The sequence below is a fragment of the Chinchilla lanigera genome, unplaced genomic scaffold (assembly GCF_000276665.1).
Source record: "Chinchilla lanigera isolate Chin_1 unplaced genomic scaffold, ChiLan1.0 scaffold00203, whole genome shotgun sequence".
NCBI classification, from domain to species: domain Eukaryota; kingdom Metazoa; phylum Chordata; class Mammalia; order Rodentia; family Chinchillidae; genus Chinchilla; species Chinchilla lanigera.
In genome coordinates, this window is record NW_004955604.1 from 174915 (window position 1) to 195738 (window position 20824).

General features: G+C 56.0%; 1 protein-coding gene and 1 long non-coding RNA gene across 2 annotated transcripts in view; both read right to left on the reverse strand.

The window, feature by feature from the left end:
• Positions 1-5306: 5306 nt before the first annotated feature.
• On the reverse strand, positions 5307-7490 carry LOC106147634. Its single transcript, XR_001232565.1, has 3 exons — positions 7352-7490; positions 6666-6780; positions 5307-5697 (listed from the first exon to the last, which is right to left on the reverse strand). It is a non-coding gene; the product is annotated as an uncharacterized LOC106147634 (long non-coding RNA).
• A 6856-nt stretch (positions 7491-14346) lies between these two features.
• Cacng6 (calcium channel, voltage-dependent, gamma subunit 6) overlaps positions 14347-20824 on the reverse strand; it is a 15798-nt gene continuing 9320 nt past the window's right edge. The window contains exon 4 of the mRNA XM_005414869.2: positions 14347-14974. Coding sequence (XP_005414926.1) covers positions 14724-14974 — 251 coding nt within the window. The 3' untranslated portion in view covers positions 14347-14723. The remainder of the gene's footprint in view (positions 14975-20824) is intronic.

Below are 20824 nucleotides of genomic sequence, written 5' to 3' on the forward strand. Positions count from 1 at the left end.
AAGAGAAAGGAAAGAAAAGAAAGAAAGAAAGAAAGAAAGAAAGAAAGAAAGAAAGAAAGAAAGAAAGAAAGAAAGAAAGAAAGAAAGAAAGAAAAAGAAAGAAAGAGAAAAAGAAAGAAAGAAAAAAGATAGTTCTTATACTACTCAATTCACATGTCATTCTTCAGCGTAGATTGTTGGGAGTGGCTGAAGCTGGAAAGTACTCACAAGTGCAGGACGAAGGCAGCCCGAGAACACGGGAGCTCCTCGAAGCACGGAAACAAGCCGCTGTAGCTTGTTACCTGATTGCTGGGCAGAGAGGCGGAAATTAACCAATCTCTGGAGGGTATAAATAAACGCTCTACCGGTCTTGGGTAGTTCCCCTTCTCTGTTCAGAAGAGAGAGGTCCTCCACCTGATCCCAGCTTTTTGTCTCTTGTCTATTTTTCCCTCATTCGTGCCACTGTTCCTTCCCGGGGCACAGGAGGAACCCAAGGATCTGTACAGTAGATCATGACATTTTATTTATTTATTTATTTTTGGTGTTTGTTTTTTTTTTTTTTTTCTGATACCGGGAATCGAACTCACGACCTCGCGCTTGGCAGGCAGGTGCTGCACCGCTGAGCTAAATCCCCAGCCCTGATCATGACATTTTAAATTCATGAAGTTATTAGAAGAATTTTCTTCAAATTCACAAAGGAAAGAAGCATATGATTTCCAGCACTAAGCTCACAACATAAAACATTTCCCCTAGAAAAGAATCAACTGAATTGTTTGATTTTTTTTTTCCCCACTGGTAGAAATGTAGTGGAAAACATTAAAATAAGTGAAGGAAATACGCACAATAGTATATTAAAGAGGGTATGTGAAATTATAAAATTGAAACAACTGAAGTTTTAGAGATGCCTTACTTTCTTTCAAATAGTTATATTCCCGTATAAGATTACTGAATAGTAAATACAGAATATATTTTACTATCTTTTTAAAAATTGAACATTTTTACTATAGAGAGTGTTTGTGTGTGTTTGTTTGTTTTTGAGACAAGGTCTTGCTGTGTAGTCCAGGCGGGCCTTGAATTCACTGTGTAGCCCAGGCTGACTTCGAACTCATGGCACTCCTCCTGCCTCAGCCTCTTGCATGCTGGGATGACAGGTGTGCACCGTCCATGCCTGCTTTAGTGTATGTTTTGATACATATGATATTTATTTGTCAATTTTACCTCAGTGAAGGGGGGGAGGAAGCGACCAGCTGTACACTGAGTCGTTTCACTAACTGTGAAATGAGCACCACAGAGCAGCTAAGGAAGCTGTCCCCGTAAGGTGCGCTTTGCAGAACTTTCAGTTACCTGGGGCAGCCTTCCTAACTCTAGTCCCGTGCTGTACGTTAGACCTGCATGGGCTTTGCCGAACACCAGACTGTACCGAGGGGACTCTGCCAGTTTCCTGCATGGGCACAAATGACATTTTTTTTTTGAGACAGAGTCTGACTGTGTAGTTCAGGCTGGCCTCCAATTCCCTGTGATCCTCCTGCCTCAGCCTCCCAAGTGCTGGGATTACAGGTGTGCGCCACCACGCCCAGCTTTCATAAAGAATCTTATAAAATATGTGTCCTGTATTATGTTGTTCCCCTTGCAGAACCCCAACTACAACAGCATCCAAGCAGGTGGGCGGGATGCACACCGCCACAGGTGTGGACGGAGAATGCAGCTCCGTCACAGCAGCCGGGTGGCAGGTGCTGGGTGTTGGCCCTTGTCTCCGCCGTGCCTCGGCTCACGGCCCAGGGACAGTTCCGAACCCAAGACGGCGAGGGTCTTCCTGAGGTGCTTCTGAGGCCACTGAACTTCCTGCCTTCGGTCATTTCCGTCTCTCTCCCACCCCAGCTCCCTGTCTCTGTGTCTGAGACTCCCACACCAGCCCTACCCGTGCACCCCAGCTCCTCCGCTGTCACAATGCATGTGGGACATGGCTCTGCTTGGCCCCCAGCCCCGAGTGTTGGGATCACAGGTGTGCCCCAGCTGCAAATGTGCCATTTTGAAAGAGAAAGGACAGAAAATTATTCTTGGAGCTGGGCATGGTGGCATATGGTTGCTATCCCAGCACTCAGGAGGCTGAGGCAGGAGGATCACTGTGAGGTTGAGGCCAGCCCTGGGCTACATAGTGAGTTCAAGGCCAGCCTGAACGACATAGTGAGACCCTGTCTCATAAAAAGGAAAGAGAGAGAGAGGAAGGAAGGAAGTAAAGAAGGAAGGAAGGAAGAGAAAGAAAGAAAGAAAGAAAGAAAGAAAGAAAGAAAGAAAGAAAGAAAGAAAGAAAGAAAAGAGAGAAGGTGATTGTCAGACAGGTGCCTTCAGTCCCCGCAGCACCGCAGCAATCTGCCCATGCGGATTTCTCCGGACTCCGCTTCCTGCAGGCTCAGAGCACCGTGTGTCCGTACGCAGTCCGGCCCTGGCTGTGTCTCGGTCACCCCTGGATTCCAGGCCCCCCCGGGCAGTTCACTTGATTTCCCTGTACTTGGCTGTGAATTTTCAAAATGGAGACAGTGAGCTGAGCTGAGAAGGACGTTTGGGGAGCAGCTGGCTCTCACAGGGGACGGAGGAGCTGTTTACGTGGGATGCCGCATGTGCGCGCAGGCGCGTGGAGCCTCTCCTGCTGCCTCGCCCGGGATGGGGAAGGGAGGGCCCCGCGGCCGGGATGCTCCTGGATCCAGACTGTCTCAGCCTCCTGGCCACCTGCTGGGGGTGCTCGCAGCCAGGAGGGAAGGTCCTCGTCCCGGGCACAACACCCGGCTCGGCTCAGAGGAGCAGAGCTTGGCTTTGGCTGGCAGTCCAGGCGCTCAGAGGGAGCCGCTCAGGCAGGGGGACAGGAAGCAGAGAGAAGCGCGTTTAGCTATAAACTCATCAGCGAGGGCTGCACCCCGGGATCCAGTCACCCCCAAAGCTGCACCTACGTGAGTGGAGATGAGGTCCCCTCAGTAGGGAAACCCCCTCTCCCGTTTCCTGGGTTCAGGAGGGGGAGAACGTGCCCACAGACGGTGGACGGACGGTGCTGAGGTGCGTCACACACCACACACACGCACAAACACGCACACACGCGCAGTAGCCCTGGGCCACCGTCCCCCACCCCGGCCTCCTGTGCGTCCTTCTGTCCCCTCGCCCTCAGATCTTCAGACCCCTTCTTTCTGTGCTTTTCTCTCTCAGAGAGAGCCATTCTGAACTTCCCATGCAGGAGCCCCAGCAAGGGACAAGGATGGATGAAGAAGTCGGGGGAAAGGGAGCCCTGCTGTGGACTGTGGCTCTCTCTCCCTCTCTCCCCTTCTCTCTCTTTCTGCCCTGCAGAGAGGCACAAGCCGGAAGGGACCCCTCCTGTCACTGGTCACTGCCGGGCAGGTCTCCCGGCCCGCGGGTTCAGCCCGAATTCCGCTGTGATCCGCGCGTCCCACGCACACAGCAACACGGGCCCAGGGAACACACACATGCTCTGAAGCCCACGCTTCCCGGCTGTGTGCCGTCTGTCACCCTTGGGGTCTTAGGCAGATCAGAAAATCCCAGTTTCCAAGCCTCCTGTCCTCCTGTCACCAGCGGAAACCCAGTCCCCTCCGCAGCACCAAGTCAGCCGCGTCGAAGGCAGATGGGGTTTCTCAGGGCCCCTGGGAAGTTCTGGGTGTCAGATGGTCGGTGCCGACGAGCAGAAGGCTGGCCCGGTGTGCGCCTCCCTCTTCTCTCCCACGGAGAGCTGTGGATCTCAGCAGCGTTTTCAGGGCGCAGAACGACACGGGGCTCTCCATCCAGGCTGGCTCTGGCGGACCCCGGCTTTGCAGAGCGCGCTGGGCTTGCGTGGTCGAACTCCGCGCCCTGTGAGCAAGGCCTCTGTCCTCCCTCCCGGACTCGCTCCTCGGATCTAGTCTATTTCAGACGTTTCATTCATGGCGGCCGTTGACAAATCGTAGTAACCATAGACGGTGGCACGGCACTGCCCGAGCAGTAGTCTCAGGACGGCGGCTCCCGGCCTCAGCGCCAGGCACTCACTGGCTCCAAGGTTTAGGAGCCCCAGTAATGCCCGGTGGGCAGAGTCATTTCATTACTGCAGAGCCCTCGGCCTCCTCAGAACAGCGCTGCAGAGCAGGCGGATCGGCCCAGTCCTCCGACCAGGGCCTGCTCCTCACCTGCGGGGCCTCGGGCAGCGGGCGGCAGCCTGGACAGCTGTGGTGCACTGGAACTGCATCTAGTGGCTGAGGAAGTGGATCTGAAGCTCAGCCTAATGTAAAGAACGTAAGTTTGAGGAGCCGTGTGCAGGACGGGTAGCTCCAAGCACAGGTGTGTGTCAGGCTCCTCCCCAGCAGGAAGACGCCCAGGGAGAGGGCTGTGCAGACCGAAGCCTGGGGCGTCTGCCCCGCCCAGGTCTTGTGACCCCGCCGCGCTGGGACCGTGGCAGGACACGACCTATGCGACCTATGTATGCGCTGGGGCACTCGGCGTCCACCTTGGCTGCAGGGTGGACCCCAGTGAGCCTGACCCCTGCTCCCTCGTAACCTGGATCAATAGATTAACTTGGTCACCTCAAGGAAATCTGATTCCCTGGTGGATTATCCAGGCCCAAGAGCAGCCCGCCCCCCGCCCACCCCGGATTTCTCTCTAGAACAATTCAGGGCAACAACCAGCCTTGTGGTCCACTCTCGGCAAGTGATGAATGAGCTCTCCTGGAAAAGCCTCCAGAGAAAGGAGATGCTCCCGGCTCACCTGGATGCCGTCCCAGCCAGTGAGCTATGCACCAAAGAAGTGGAAAGCAGAGGAGCCACAATGCGGATACTAAGCCAGGCGCGGTGACGCACACCTGCCATCCCAGCACTTGGGAGGCTGAGGCAGGAGGGTCAGTGTGAGCTTGAGGCCAGCCTGGGCTACAAAGCAAGACCCTGACTCAGAAACACACACATAGATGTCAGCGATAATGATACAAAAGTAGAAAACGGGCATGTCACAGATGTAAGTGCTTGATCATAATTGAGTGGTCTTTTAAATTTATTTTATTTTATTTTTTTTTTTTGGTTTTTCTCCGGTACCGGGAACTCACGACCTTGCGCTTGCCAGGCAGGCGCTTTTGCCGCTGAGCTAAATCCCCAGCCCCCTAAATTTATTTTCTTGCTTCATTTCTTTTTCTTTTTTTTCTTTGTCCTTTTTGAGACAGGGTCTCACTGTACAGTTCAGGATGGGCTTGAACTCACTTTGTAGCTCAGGCTGGCCTCGAACTCACGCTGATCCTCCTGCCTCAGCCTCCCAAGTGCTGGGATTACACACATGTGCCACCACACCTGGCTTTCCTTTCCTTTCCTTTCCTTTCTTCTTTTTTTAACTCAAAAAATTTGTTTTGAGCAGGGTCCCGCTGTGCTGCCTAGGCTGATCTCCAACCTCTGGGCTCAGGGGTCCTCCTGCCTCAGCCACCAGCAAGTGTGTGTCTTTCTAAATAAAATGAGAACATTCAGTCCTGAGGGCAGAACATCGTTTACAGCACTCAGCAGAGCTGTGAACTGTCTTGTGTCTGAAGGGCGTGGTGCGGGCCGGGGAGGTTGGGGGGGCAGGCAGTGCATCCCCAGACTCTGCCGCTCAGGAAATGAACTGCAGCAGCTGTGGCCTGCGGCAGGACAGGGTCTTGGGCTGCGTTGTTCCCCGACGCGCCCGGATCCTCGGATGCTCTCAGTGGGAATTCCATACGTCACTGTCGCACGACTGAAAAATAAATAAAATTCTCTCTGTTTTGCTTCCCTACCTGTTGCCCATTGCTGGATAAATCCAGCGTGGTAGTGCACACCTGTGATCCCGGCACTTCGGGAGGCTGAGGCAGGAGGATCCCCAGCTGGATTCCCTCCCGCACAAGTCAGTGACTTAGGGAAGCCCTGTCTCAGTCAATCAGCAGAATCACCCATGCGGGGACAGGTTGCGGCTGCTGCAGACCAAGAGGGTTTACGAGAAAGTAACCATGTGAGGTGACAGACACATTAATCTGCTTCATTGCAGTAACCACTTCACTGTCTATGTGTATCCCAGGGCCTGCAGTAACCCTCTAAAATGTATCTTGAAACAAAGTAAAAAGTCAAAGGATACTCTGCAATCAGATTTGTAAGTGTTGCCTAGTACCTATAATTAAAAAAAAAAATCCACTTATTTGAATATATCTTATGTTTGTTTTTGTTTTTTGAGACAATATGTTGCCCAGGCCTGATTCGAACTCATGGTGATCCTCCTGCCTCAGCCTCCCTAGTGCTGGGCGTACAGGCCTGCACTACTACATTGGACTACTCTATTCTTTTTACTTCTACCACTCTTGATCTTTCTCTCTCTCTCTTTCTCCTTGCACTGGGGATTGAGCCCAGGGCTTTCACACTGAGCTATATCCTCAGCGCTTGTTGTATTTTATTTGGAGACAGGGTCCCATTAATTCCCTAAATTGCCCTGGCAGGCCTTGAACTCTGGATCCTCCTGCCTCAGCTCCCGGAGTGCTGGGGTGACAGGTGTGCACCAGGTGTGCACCAGGCCAGTGAGCTGTCTTCTGTCTTTCATAGAGAATAATTCACTTATTGTGAATTATTCCCATGCACTTTCCAATGCTTTCATTAAAACTGGCCCCTGTTGGCGGCCAGTATCCACACACACACAGAAGGACCCACACACGCTCTTTGGCATTTGCTCATACTTACTACATGTGGAATTAAGTTTCCCCTACGACGCGGATCAAATGTTGCGTGTAGGTGGGGATTCCCACTTCTTCTCGGCCTACAGCTCCCTCCATGATTAGCTTTGTTTGGTCTTTGGCTGGAAACAAGAAAAGGAAAAGTCCAACTTGTAAACACTTCCGCAGAAACAATGGGGAAGGAAGGAAGGATCCAAGTTCTGTAGATAAACTACGGCAAAGAGCGGAGGGAGGTCCGGACACCGGATACCGTCCCCTCTGAGGGACAGCTCAGAGCGGCCCCTCTGGAGCGCTGCTGCCCCGGGGAATTTCCGAGCACGCGCCGCCGTATTTGGCCCAGCCCTTGCTGTGTCTGTGACAGACAGTGACCCTTCTGGGCTTACTCTTCTTCGATCTAGCTAGAAAAAATACATATTATTTTGTCCCTTTAGAAGCTGCAAGAAAACCGACTCACGAAAGTTTTAAGTGCAGGAGAAAAACAAACCAAACCTTCGTCCTTCCTTTTACTTAATAACCTGTAGCTTAGGGCCGCCAACGGGCCGGGAGGCAAAGCTTCAGCCACTGGGCTCCTGCAGGGAACCTGAGAAGAGGACAGGTCGGGGTCAGCATGGCTCGAGTCCTCCCCACGGGGTGACAGGTGGGTGGAGGCCGAGGGAGCCCCAGAGGGAAGAGGCGGGGATCCGCCGTGCTCACCTGGATCTGCCCGCGCTGGTGGTGAGGAGCCGGGTTCTGAGAGCCAAAGGGTTTGCTTTTCCAGCATCCTGCGGGGACAGCAGACTCAAGGCTGACACCACTGCCGACTTTGGGACCGCGGGACAGGGGTTTTTCTGAAAAGAACCTGAGAAGTCATGTTCATTTTTTTAAAATTTTGAGACAGGGTCTCACTATGCAGTGTAGGCTGGCCTTGAGCTCACTGTGTAGCCCAGGCTGGCCTCAGACACTTGCAGAAATCCTCCTGCCTCAGCCTCCTGAGTGCTGAGATGACAGGGATGTGTTACCATGCCCGTCTGTGAGGAGGCTGAGGCAGGAGGATCACCACGAGTTTGAGGCCAGCCTAGGCTACATATCGAAACCCTGTCTCAGACAAACAAACATCCCCTGTGAGGAAGGCTGACTCGGTCTCAGACTTCTGGCTGGCCCCGGCTTTGTGCTGTGAAGTCTCTCCCCAGCCTGGGGAACAGCTTTAGCATCTGGGCCTGGATAGCCTCCCATCATCAGGGTGGGCACCAGGGCAGCTTGTGTCGCTTTATTTTTTTGAGTCAGATGCCAGAAAATAAACCAGCGTCAGCTCAGTCATTGAAAGGCGCTGGGCAGGTTGCCTGCAGCTGCGGCCGAGAGCGGTCAGCTCTTTATTTCACACCTGGGCTTCTCCTCCCGGCTGCCAAGGCCTTGGACGGGTCACCTCAGGACACGCGGCTCCCGCTCCCCGCTCCCGCCTGCAGGTGGCGCTGCTGCGCCGGCGCCGGGAGCTCTGTGTCCCTCCAGCCCCGGGCGCGGAGCCGGCTCTGCCTGGGGTTCACGCCGGGCCGGACTGCCCGCCCTGGGCTCTGCTCTCCGCCCGCGGAGGAACTGTCCTCGCACCGCCATCCCCCGGGGGGAAACCGCCACCCTCCACCGCCGCCCACCCCCCACAGACGGCAAAATTAAACACACTCCTAATCTCGCTGGGAGCCGAGGCTTACGCCTGTAATCCCAGCACTCTGGGAGGCTGAGGCGGGAGAGTCGCAAAGTAGAGCCCAGCCGGGGCACCTTAGCAACTTAGTGAGACTCTGCTTCAAAATTTTGAAAATTAAAATAAATAAATAAGGGCTGGAGATGTAGCTCAGCATGAAGGCCTTGGGACCGGGGTTCAATCCCCAGCGCAATAAAAAAGAATTAAAATTTTAAAAATAAATAAATAAGAGTGCTTGGCGAGCTGAGGGCTTTGCCCTGAACGACCCTGGCCGGGCTTCAGACTCAGGCGCCTTCTAACCTCTTCCCACTCTGCTTTCTCGGGTCCCGCTTGCCCTTGAGGAAGGCCACCGAAGCCAGGATCCCTGCCCCTGAGGCAGGTCGCAGTATGCGCGGCTCTTCCCCAAAACCTGATGCGACTCCCACTCCCGCCCCCGCCTTCCTGCCGGAAGTAGTTCCGGCCCGCAGTGGTATCAGGCTGGTCGCGGGCCTTCCTTCCAGGACGGCTCTGTGGGCGCCCCTGAGCCCGAGGGAACGCGTGCACACGGCCGCCCCGTTTCCCACTCCGCTGCCACCTTCTGCCCAGCCGTGTTTCCATGCCCGGGGCCACCCGGCCGCACCTCTCAGCAGAAACGGCCACTTTCCACGGTCTCGAGGTCCGAGATTCTTCAGGCTCCATATTATGGAAAACTTTGATGACACAAACCTGTTTTTTTGTTGGTTTCTTTTCTAAGACAAAGTCTTGTTAGGTAGCCCAGGCTGACCTCAAACTCTTGGTGATCCTCCTGCCTCAGCCTCCCAAGTGCTGGCATCACGGGCATGTGCCACCGGGCCTGGTTTAATGGAACAAACCTGTTGCGCTTTTGTCTTATTTCCTTGACTTTTGTAACAGCAGTGTCGGCTGTGACCCTGGTGATGGGGGGGGGACAGCATCTCCCACCCCTACCTGCACCCAGCAAAACCAAACCTTTTAGCAAGTGAGGTGGCCATCAGACGGCCTTGAATGGGCGCCCTGGATGCGTCGCTCCAGGCTCTGGGGCTTTCCCTCCGGGGTGCCCAGTCCTCACTCTCCGCCCTCCAAGTCTGCAGCCCCCAGAGCAGTCACAGGGCACAGCCTGGGTGCCGGCTCCCTCTGACCCGTCACAGCCCTTCTCCTAATGATTTCACCTCTCCAGTTACTTCTTGGTGTTTACCAGGCACCTAAGACATGTGAGCCAGAGAAAGTCCACCACTGATTAAAAAAAAATTGTCCCCAGCTGGGCATGGTGGTGGACTCAAGTAATCGCAGCACTCTAGGAGGCTGAGGCAGGAAGATCGCAAGTCAGAGCCCAGCCTGGGCAATTTAGCAAGGCCCTGTCTCAAAGAAAGAAAAAATGATAGCCCCACTTCCATGGTGCCTGCATTCTTTGGGGAGGAATCCACAGTGTTTACAGACTGTGAGGAGCTCAGGCCCGGTGGAAGCAGGGTGATCCGGCTGTCACCACAGGCCCTCGGAGGACAAGGCTGAGAACTTTCTCAGCGGGAGGTCAGGAAGGCTCGGCCGGCATCGATTTAAACTGCAAATCAGACTGCAGCGCCAGCGGGAGCAGTGAGAGGACAACCTCGGGGCGTGCGGCCCACAGGGGAAGGCCCTGGGGCAGGAGGGAGCTCGGGCGCAGGTCTCAGAGTGACGCAAGGCCCACGTGTCTGCTGCGGAGCCCGCAGCTCCGAGGGGCTGAGGCCGCAGCTCAGGGCTCCCGGCTTCATCCTGCCCAGGCGATGAGCGGCCGTGAAGGATTCTGGGAGCAGAGGCCATGAGGTTCTAGGCTCCGTCTTCCCCGAGGGCCCAGCGGCTTCACCAGCTGCTGGAGGAGGTGGGGGCGGGCGTGGTGGGTCCCGGCCCCCGCCTTCCTCCATGGGGTTGCAGCCGAGCCCTGGTGGCTGTGGCCCTCCGTCCCTCCCCACCAGGACCGGGAGGTCTCAGAACAGCAGAAAGAGGGAGCACAGAGGGGTGCAGAGGGAAACTCCCAGGTAAACAAGCAATGGACAGACGGACAGATGGATGGACGGACGGATGATTGATCGGATGGATGGACGGATGATTGATCGGATGGTGGACGGATGGATGATTGATGGATGGATGGGATAAGGATGTTGTGTTGGTTACTTTTCTCTCGTTGCTGAGACAAAATACCCAACGCCCAAAATTAAGGAAGGAAAGGTTTATTTAGCTCACAGTTTGTGGAGGTTTCAGTCCATGCTGGGCTGGCTCCGAGGCAGAGTGGCACATGGCAGAGGGCTACAGTTCATGGGGGCAGAACACAGCAGAAACAGCCAGAGCAAAAGGGAGCAATGGCGGCAAGCAGCCTCTTTCCCTGCCTTACATTGTAAGCAGGCTACCCCCACCCAGGGAACACGTAGCTCTCACATAATCTCCATGCCCTCCCCTTCCACAGGCTCAGGATGTATACAAAGTAAGCGCCCTGCCTGGCTTCCTGCTGAGTCACTTAGCCAAACCCCTAGACTCCCCAAGTTGACACAATGTATCAACCATAACAGATGCCCCATGCAGGTCGTGGCTCCCCACTTTCAAAGGCATTCATTGTTTATGTATGTTTGAAATCAACTGCGCATCCATCCTGTATTCAATCTGCAAACACCATAAAAGCAGGGGTCACATGAGGGCTACAACCGAACAAGCCAAAGTCCCCAAATAACCCCAACGCTCTACAAAGGCCCCCTCCTCTCCTGCTTCTCCCCTACTCACCTCTGCCACCGCCCACTGCCCGGCCTCCTGAGTGAGGCCTCAAGCAACATGAGCTAAGTGGGGCAGCGAATGCACACCTATAATCTCAGCACTCAAGGAAGCTGAGGCAGGGGGATCCCCAGCTTGAGCCTAGCCTGGGCAGTTTAGTGAAACCCTATCTCAAAATAAAAAATAAAAAAAGCCCAGTGTGCGGGGCTGGGGATTTAGCTCAGCAGCAAAAGCGCCTGCCTGGCAAGCGCAAGGTCGTGAGTTCAGTACCCAGTACCGGAGAAAAACCAAAAAAAAAAAATAAAAAAAAAAAAAAAAAAAAAAAAAAAAAAAAAAAGCCCAGTGTGAAGGCCTACTGCTACACACACAAATATATACTTATATATAAACATATACACATATATAAACATATATAGTGAAGAAATGCAAGTTTTTGGATTTTTTCCTTGAGGCAGAGTCTCACTAGAGTCTCCAGGCAGACCTCAAACTTACAGTGTTCCCCCTGCCTCAGCCTCCCCAGTGCTGGGGTTACAGGCGTGCGCCACTATGCCTGGCAATGTCTTTTAATTTTTAAATTGTTTGTCCATTCATTTATTTACATAGTACTGGGGATTGAACCCAGGGCCTACCCACCCAGCCTTTCTGTATTTTCCGTCTTGAAGGGTCTCGCTAAGCCAGCAAGCCGCCCAGGCTGGACCTCAGCACTGAAGCCACACGTTGTGGTGCATATAGTCACGGGCACAGGGAGACGAGCAGCTCAGGAACACACCGTGTCCAGGTCACTCCTGGGCCCTGGCTGGACACCTACTCTCTCTGGCGACCTTGGGACACTCCGTGATTTGTAGCCGGAGGGACACATGCTTTGCCTCATAGCAGGTGACTCGCTTTTTCTTCTCCACTTCCGGGAGTCCAGGCACCCTCTCTCCCTCCCTCCCTGCCTGCAACTGAAGCCAGGCTGGCTGGCTTTGTGGTGTGGGGACCCTGCTTGGAGCTGGGGCGTCTCCCACGTGCTGGAGGCCTGATCACCAGCTGTGGTCCCCGGGGCAGGCAGCGGAGCCTTTAAGAGGCGGGGCTGACGGGAGGAAGTGAGGTCATGGGGGCGGGGCCTTGACGGGTATATAAGGACCCTGACCGACTTCCCTCTTCGCTTCCCGGCTGCAGAGTGGGCAGTGCGTTGCGGAAGGCCCTACACAATGGGACCAGCGGACCTGGGGCAGAAAGGCTGAGCTAAGATCAACCTTTCCTGCACATCTGGCTGATTACCTTGGATTTTTTTTTTTTTTTAAATTTCTTTTTTGTCTTTTGGTTTTTTTCCGGTGCCGGGAATCGAACTCATGACCTTGCGCTTGCCAGACAGGCGCTGTGCCGCTGAGCTAAATCCCCAGCCCCCATCCTTGGATGTTTAGTCACAGCCATGGGAAGCTGGCTCAGGCAGGCGGCTGCGGTCAGGCAGGGCGGGGGAGCTCGCCAGCCCTTTCCACCGGAGGAGCAGAGCCGCTCCCCGCCTCCCTCCCACCTCCCTCCCGGGGTCCCCAAGCAGGGAGGGCACCCAGTCAGAGAGGAGAAAGCTGCCGCGGATCTCTTTGCCTAGCACTTATCTCAGTTTATAATTGCACGGTCACTAGCGGGGCGATGTGATGAACATCGGCTCCCCTCCGCAGCCTGTCAGCTCGCCAGCTCCCTCTCCCGCGCTTGCTGTACGCCAGGCCCAGAGGCCCCCGCCGAGTCATAACGACTGTGCAGACCCTTGTGGGCGACCCTCGCGCGCGCAGCTTTGCGGGGATCATCACCGCGTTTGTGCAAGTTGATGCTGCGCTAGGTGCCGGGGCGGGGAGAAGCCCCATCCCTCCAGCACACCACGGGTGAGGCGGTGACCGCGTCCCCAGCCCCGAGACCCGTCCAGGACCGTCCGCCGCCCCTCCAGGTGGCAGGGCACCTCTTGTGAGGACGCTGCCGCCCCTGCTGTAGTATTCCTGCCAGGGGAGCACAGTGCACGGAACGCAGCCACTTGCGGAATGACGCAGAGGGCGCCAGGCTCAGCACGGTGCGCGACTTCTGACTTTGTGGCGGTGCAGAAGCGAGGTGCGTCGGGGGAAACCTGCTCCGCACCTTAAACGTGGCTCCGAGGCGCCGGCTGCCTGTGGTGCAACGCTGTCCGGTGATGCTGGGCTCCTGTCTGCCCTGGGTCCCCGGCCGTGAGGGCGACGGCCCGGGACTGTGCAGTGTGTCACGCTACATGTAGGGCTGTGACGCTTGTGACGTTTGCCAGGTCAGCTGTGTTAAGTGCACTGTTGGGTTAGTGCAGTTTCACCCTGTAATGGGCCTATCTGAAAGTATCCCCATCAGGGACCCAGGAGAACCTGCAGTTACATTTCTAATTAAATATAGACACGTTGTTGGTCAAAGGGGACAGGTCCTCAGCCCAGCTGTGGTGACACACGCCTGTATGCCAGCACGTGGTGAGGCTGAGGCAGGAGGATCCCAGGGAACTGGGCCTGGGCCACTTAATGACTTAGCGATAGACAGCATGATGGCTTTGTTGCTGGGGAGGCTGAGCTTTGAGGTAAGGTGGCTTCACTTCGCTGCTCAGAGAAAAGAACTCCGCCTCTCTGGCCTGCTGTTCCTGGTGCTCCAAGGAGCCTGCTCACTGCAGCAGAGCAGCGCGTGCAGGCAGCTGAGAGGACGCTGGCGCAGCGCTCACACAGGGCCGGCCCAGGTCCTCTTCCTTAGGGACGGGGCCACCAGCTCCCCGCACTCCCTCGCTCCCCCCCCCCGGCTTTTAACACCCACCTGCCTCAGCCGCCCACTGAAACCAGACTTTTCACTCACCAACCCCGAGCCCACCCTGCCTCTGCCCGATGCCCACTCCAGAGCCACCTCCGGGTTTTCAGGGCTCTGTTGCAGCAGCGCCCCCTGCCGGGCCAGCCTGGGACGTCTGGTCACCGCTCTGCTCTGCGGCTGGGGTGGATCTGGGGGTTGCTCTGCCTTCTGGCCGTATCCGCTCAGTCTGTGTCCCCATCACCGCTTCCCGAGGCCACGTCCTCTTGGACCAGGGCCGCCGTCTCTGACCCGGGTCTCACAGCTCTCCCGTTGTGGAGACCCCGTCCTCAAACACAGGCCCTCCTGGCCCCGCGGGCCAGGCCCCGGCACGGGAGGTTGAGGGGCGCCGTTCAACCCAGGACGACTTCTGCGCGCTGAGCCGTCCTGTCCCACGCCCGCCGCAGCCAGCCATGCTCTGTGCCATGAGCCCGGCTGGCAGCATCAGACCCAACAGCGGTGCGGCTCGGGTTCCAAACCTTTAATCCCCAACGCTGTCACAGTCAGGTCGGACCCCTCTGCCCGGCCCCCTGTCCACCCCACGTTGTAGACTGTCCCAGGAGTCTCCCCAGAGCAAATCAATCCGGACTCGGGCAGTGAAGGGCCCAGTCCCCCGAGACCCCACCCGCACCCTGGGCTCTGTCGGGTCCCTGCCAGCCTCCCAGGGAACCTGCATGGGCAGAAAGCCCCTCCCCTGACGCCCCAAATTCAGCCATTAAGGAGAACACGCAGAAGGCGTGAAGGACAGGCGGCCGTGAGTGCCTCGTGGCATCTGCCACGCGGAGAGAACTCGGTTTCCGGGATCCCGTTGATGGCCTCGGGCAGACGCTGTGCCACGTGGCCCTAGGCGGCCGTGTGCGTCCGCTTGGGGCAGAGGGACTCCCAGGGCCGGGAGGGCAGGCTGAGCAGCAGGAAGCAGCCGCCCGCCAGCAGCAGGATGAGGCCGGCAGCCAGGCCGCAGCCCAGGGACCAGGAGAACTCGAAGGCCAGGCGCGGGCCCCGGGCCGGCTCGGGGTCCAGGTCCCCGTCCTTGTCCCCGAGCAGGGCCCACACGGAATGCCGGAACACCTCGACACCCAGCAGGAGCATCAGGCCTGGGAGGAGAGAGGACAGGGTCTCAGGTCCGTCCCCAACACCAGGGGAGCCTGTGCCCTCCCGCCCAAGCACCCACGGTCCCTGAGGGTCGACAGCATCTGCCACAAAACAGCAGAAAACTGCTCCCAGTCCAGGCGCGAGGGCCACGGTCACGGCCTCTCTCTGTGTCCCCCCAAAGCCCCCTGCACTCCGTTCAGGGCAAGGTGCGGTGAGGGTGACCAGGAGGCCACTCTGCAGCAGGCTTGGGGCTCCCAGGCAAGTGGGGCCAGCAGGTCCTGGGTGTGCCCTGAAGGGGTCTGTTTCCCCCACTTCCAGCCTCCAGGGCTGGAGCTGCTCCGGCCCCACCTTCCTGCCTTGGCACCAGGCTAGGACTGCACCCCTGAGCCATGGTAAATCTCCTCTTTAAACTGTGGATTCCGGAGCCGGGCATGGTGGCACACGCCTGTAATCCCAGCACTGGGGAGGCTGAGGCAGGAGGATTGTTGCGAGTTCGAGGCCAGTCTGGGCTAAAAAGTGAGCTCAAGGCCAGCCTGAACTGCACAGTGAGACCTTGTCTCAAAAATACAGAAATAAATAGGAAATAAACTGTGGACTTGGGTCTCCTGTCCCAGCGAGTAGGAGCACAACCAAGACATCCACTCATTTTTCTTTTTCTTTCCCATTCCTTTCTTCTTCCCCTTTTCTTCTTCCTTCCTTCCTTCCTTCCTTCCTTCCTTCCTTCCTTCCTTCCTTCCTTCTTTCCTTCCTCCCTCTCTCTTCCTCTCTTTCCTAGGTATTGAACCCAGGGCCTGTGTACTTTTTTGGAAATTTTGAGCCACAGGTCTTACTAAGTGGCCCTGCCTAGCCTTGAACTTGCCGTGCTCCTGCCTGGCCTCCTGAGCCCCTGGGGTGCAGGCCTGTGCCACACACCCAGCAGGTGACCGTCCCCAAACAGCTGCGCATGTAGTGTGCACTCTGCACTAGGCCTCACGTCAGCCGGAGATGAGGTGAAGCCGTGGAGCGTCGTGTGGGTTCCGTGCAAAGACCTGAGGTCTGGGATCCGGCCCGGGGCATGTCCTGGGGCCAGGACTCATGGACACCGAGGACGATCGTGTTTCCTAAACACGGTAGAGCAGGCTTCATTGTGCAAGCTGGAGGTAAACACGGAGCAAGACACAAATACACAGAGACGAAGCAGTGGCAGCTGCCGGGGGGCCCCGGGGCAGCAGGTGCTGGCGGCAGAGTTTCAGCCGGGCGCGGGCAGTGGTGCTTGGCCCCCCGTGTGAGTGAGTGAACAGATCTCCCGGCGCTCCTGGAGACGGTGAGGGTGGTGGGAGACGGGTCGGGCGCACCTCCCCATGGCTTTTTAGAAAAACCAACAGGAGTGCTCGCTCGGGCAGCACACAAGCTAGAAAACTATACAGGAATAAAGCAATGCAGAATTCAAAGAAGACTCTGGGGAGGCTGAGGAGTAACAATCACAAAAGAGAGAAGAGGGCTCGAGCCCAGTTGGGCAGCGATTTGACCTAAGAAGCGGCGGAAGAAAAAGGAAAAGCGGGGGAGGGATCAACAATGATCCCCCCTGTTTCATCAGCTCCCCAAGACGGAGCTAGCGCTGAGGGGTGGCAAGCCACAGAAAGAGAGAAAAACGCAAAGCAGGAGCGAGACAGAAACGCCCCCCGCAGGGAGCTTCTGCTCCTTTCGGAGACGGAGGGCAGATAGATAAAGCAAGGCTTGCAGAATTCAAACTCCCTGGGGGCGGAGAGAAAGTATAAACACACCATGCAGATAAGTGTGACAGCAAAGGTGACAAAGAGCAGGCAAAATGGGGCATTAAATGGGGTGTTAAATGGGGCATGGTGCCGCACACCTGTGATCCTAGCTCTTAGGAGGCTGAGGCAGGAAGATCCATGCAAGTTCAAGGGCAGCCTGGGCTACATAGCAACACCCTGTCTCAAAAACAACAAAAACAAAGATGAGGCTTAGTGCCATGCAGACGTCCAGAGACAGGCATCTCACTGGCCAGACCTTCTGATTTTGAAGACTAGCCAGAATTGTTTCAGTGATCAGTTTGTCTTTGTTTTTGAGACCTGGTCTCCCAGCGTAGTTCAGGCTGGCCTCGAACTCACTATGCGGCCCAGGCTGGCCTCAGATTCACAGTGATCCTCCTGCCTCAGCCTCCTAGTGCTGGCCCCCATGCCGGGTTCCTCCTTCATCACTTTTAATCAGGGACCTGGAGGGTGCACGCAGCCTGCAGCCTGAGTGTTTTGTTCAAAGGCCCCCTTGAGAGACCTTCTCTGACCCACGCGGCTCAGTGTCCGCAGTGTCTGTGAAAAAGCTGGAGGCCCAGGAGGAGGCTCCGCGCAGCCCCGCCTTCCTGCACTACGTGCTCCTCTTCACTCTCCAGCAGCCGCGGAGAGTGAAGAAAATACACACACAGTGTCCGAGCGGATGGCGCAGCCCCCACCCTCCTGGTTCCGCCAGTCCGTGGAGGGGGACACTGTCAGGAGAGAGCTGTGTCCCCCACGGGGAGCTCTCCAGTGCCTCAGATGTGACCACAGGTGGAGAGGAGGTGCCCGAGGAGAGAATTAAGCTGAGGGGAAGACATCAGGAGCAGCCGCAGCCCAGCAGCCCTGGTGCCCTTGTCAGAGAAGCAGGTCTGGGCACAGGTAGGGGCGTGTGGACGCAGCCATCCGCAAGCCAGGCCCTGCCCACGTGGCACTGCAGGGGTTCCAGTCTCTGACAGCAAGGCCGGAAGTGGGGCAGTGAGGAGCCTGCTTTGGAACGGAGCGGGGGTGGGGTGGGGCTGCTGGGCCAGACGCCCTAGGCTAGCCCGTGGGGCCCTGGGGCCGCAGTGTCCTAGCAGGACTCAGAACCCCATGTGGTCAGTGTTAGGGTCGATCACTGCTGGAGACACAGCCAGACGCCCAGCTGGCAGGAGCTGCCTCCATGAGCACTGGTGTTACGGCTCGAATCCGGAATGCCCCCTAAAAGCCTCGCAGCTTGGGCAGAAGGTTGCGTATTGCATGATGGCTCTAATGTGAGAGACGCAAGATAGAAATACTCTAGGAGAGAAGGTAGGGGATGTGGGGGCGGGTGGAGATGGAGGGGAGCTGGAGAGCAGGCAGAGGGAGAGGCAGGCAGGAGCAGGCGTGAAAATGACCAAGATGCAGAGCTGGGCGTGGAGGCTCACACCTGTCATCCCAGCACTCGGGAGGCTGAGGCAGGAAGATCGCTGTGAGTTCCAGGCCAATCTAGGCTACATAGGGAAGTCAAGACCAACCTGAGCTACAGAGCGAGACGCTGCCTCAAAAACCCAAACCGGGACACAAACAAAAAATCTTCAACACCTGTGAATGCTCACAAGAAAGCACAGATCACCCGGACACGTCTGTCTGTGAGGACCTGCAGAGCCCAGCCTGCCCCGTCCTTGACGTGCAACATCATCGAAGTGATCGCACCTTCTGGTCCGCCCTCACTTGTGGCTGGTGGTACAGCTTACAGACCTTCTCATGCCCTAGCCTTTCATCCACACGTCCACGGCACCTCCAGGAATAACGCAGGCGTGAGCACCACCGTAACACCAGCACCCAGTTCCTACCAAGCTGCAGAGGCTGTGAAAATGGGAAGCATCTTGGCCTTGTTCACCATTCTCTTCCCAGTGGGCCTAGCGCAGCTCCACAGTGGTTCAGCTTGACTGCCTGTGTGACCGGCTCACGGGGCACCTCAGACATTCCTGAAGCACAGGTCCGGTCCCCGGCCCCTGTTTCCAGCTCCTCCCTGACCTCTGCTTCCCAGGTGCCATGAACTGAGCGGTGCTCCTCCACCGTGACTTTCTGCCATGACGTTTCCGCGTCGGAGTTCCCCGACCGCGGACTGAAACCTCTGAAACCGTCAGCTGAAATAAACCCTTCTCCTTCACGCTGGATATGCCAGGTGTTTTGTCCTGAGAATGCCAAGCTAATAACACGCGGGTAGCACTTACTAGCTATCAAATAAACACTTGTTGAACGGAGGGCTGCTGGACAGATAAATGGACGGTGGGAAAGTGGAGGGAAGGAGGGTAGAAGAGAAAGACAGCAGACAGGAAGGGGAGGGGAGAGAGGAAGGAAGATGCTGGACACTAAAGTATAAGTGACCCGTGGGCAGGACAGACACTTGGTAAGCGGGCACTTGGATGAGTGAGTTCACAGATACGAGGAGATTTAAGCTCATGATGAGAACAAGCTCACCCAACTCACACAGCTCTTAAGAAATTGAGTTAAGCTGGGGGTGGTGATGCGTGCCTTTAATCTCAGCACTCAGGAGGCTGAGGCAGGAGGATCACTGCGATTTGGGGGCCAACCTGGGCTACACAGTGAGTTCAAGGCCAGCCTGAACCGCACAGCAAGACCCTGTCTCAATGAAACCAAACAAAAGTTCAGTTAAAGGCATATTACAGCTATGCATGCACCCCTATGTTTGCAGCTGTACAACTTAGAGTAGCTAAATCTTACAAGTGGCCCATGTGTCCATCAACGGATGAATGGATAAAGAGAACGTGATATTTACACACAGTGGAGTCCTACCCCACCATAAAGCAGGATAAACTGGAGTCACTTGCAGGAAAATGGGTGCACCTTGAGACCACAACGTAGGTAAAGTGAATCAGACACGCGGGTTAAATATCACACGGTTTCTCTCTGATGTGAGAGGCCCAAAGTGTAAATAAATTAAAGAGCAAAATAAAAAGCCGATAACAGGCATCAGGGAGCGAGATCCTTTGCAAATCGGTAGGAGACCAAGAGGCGGAGGGAGAGTGAAGCGGGTAGAGGGGCAGGGGGCTTAGAAAGAAGGAAGATGCGGTCTGTGCAAGTATGACTCTGTGAGGAGTGCGCTCCTTGTGTACTGCGAACATGCACCAAGAAATAAAATAACAGCAAAGATTGCCAAGAAGCTCAGGTCCCCCAGCCCGGGGGTTTGTGATTCCCCGGAGCCCTCGGCTGTCTCCGCACTGCGTACCCTCCTGTCCACGGTTGGGCCGCACTGACCTTCTTTTAGGACCTCAACCCCACCAAGGTCCGTCTTGGCTGCCTGCCGGCTGCCGGCTCTCCCCAGGCCCTCTCCAGGGCCCCGTGTTATATATACCGAGCTCCTCACGGTGCGCACGCGAGGAGCGCTCCTCCTCCTTCTGGCACCCCTACCGTCTCGAATTACGGCGCTACCTGAGTTCTGTCTATAGTATTAGTCTGATGGGCGTCTCCATAAAGGCAGGCATCTACCTTGTAACGTGACATTTACACACACACGCTCATGCACATGTGTGCATATACATTCACATGTGTACATGGTGCAGACAGATGTACACCCATGCATGCAGTTGTCAGTAAATTAGATGAACTAATGAATAAACGAGTGAAAGGAATGTGAGTGACAGAATTTTCCCTCTCACGTGGGGAGGTCACCGCGGCCGTGTAAAAATAACAAGCACCTGGTTGTTGTTATTTTCCATTGCCGTGTGACCCAGAGCATGCAGACTGTTGCCCCGGCCTCTCTCTGCACTGGCCTCTACCTCTCCTGTTACTTGGGACAGCTGTGCTCACTTGTGCAAGGCCTGCCTTAACTGATGCTTTCTTTTTCACTCTGTTCCTCAAACCTGCCTAGTGTTTTACAGCTCTGCTCATTTTATTTCATTGCCTCCATCACCACCACCGTCACCATCACTCACCAGCATCACCACCCTTACTACCACTGCCATACCACCACCACCACCGCCACCACCACCATAACCACCACCATCACCATCACCATCACCATCACCATCACCACCATCACCATCACCATCACCACCACCACCACCATCACCATCACCACCACCACCACCATCACCA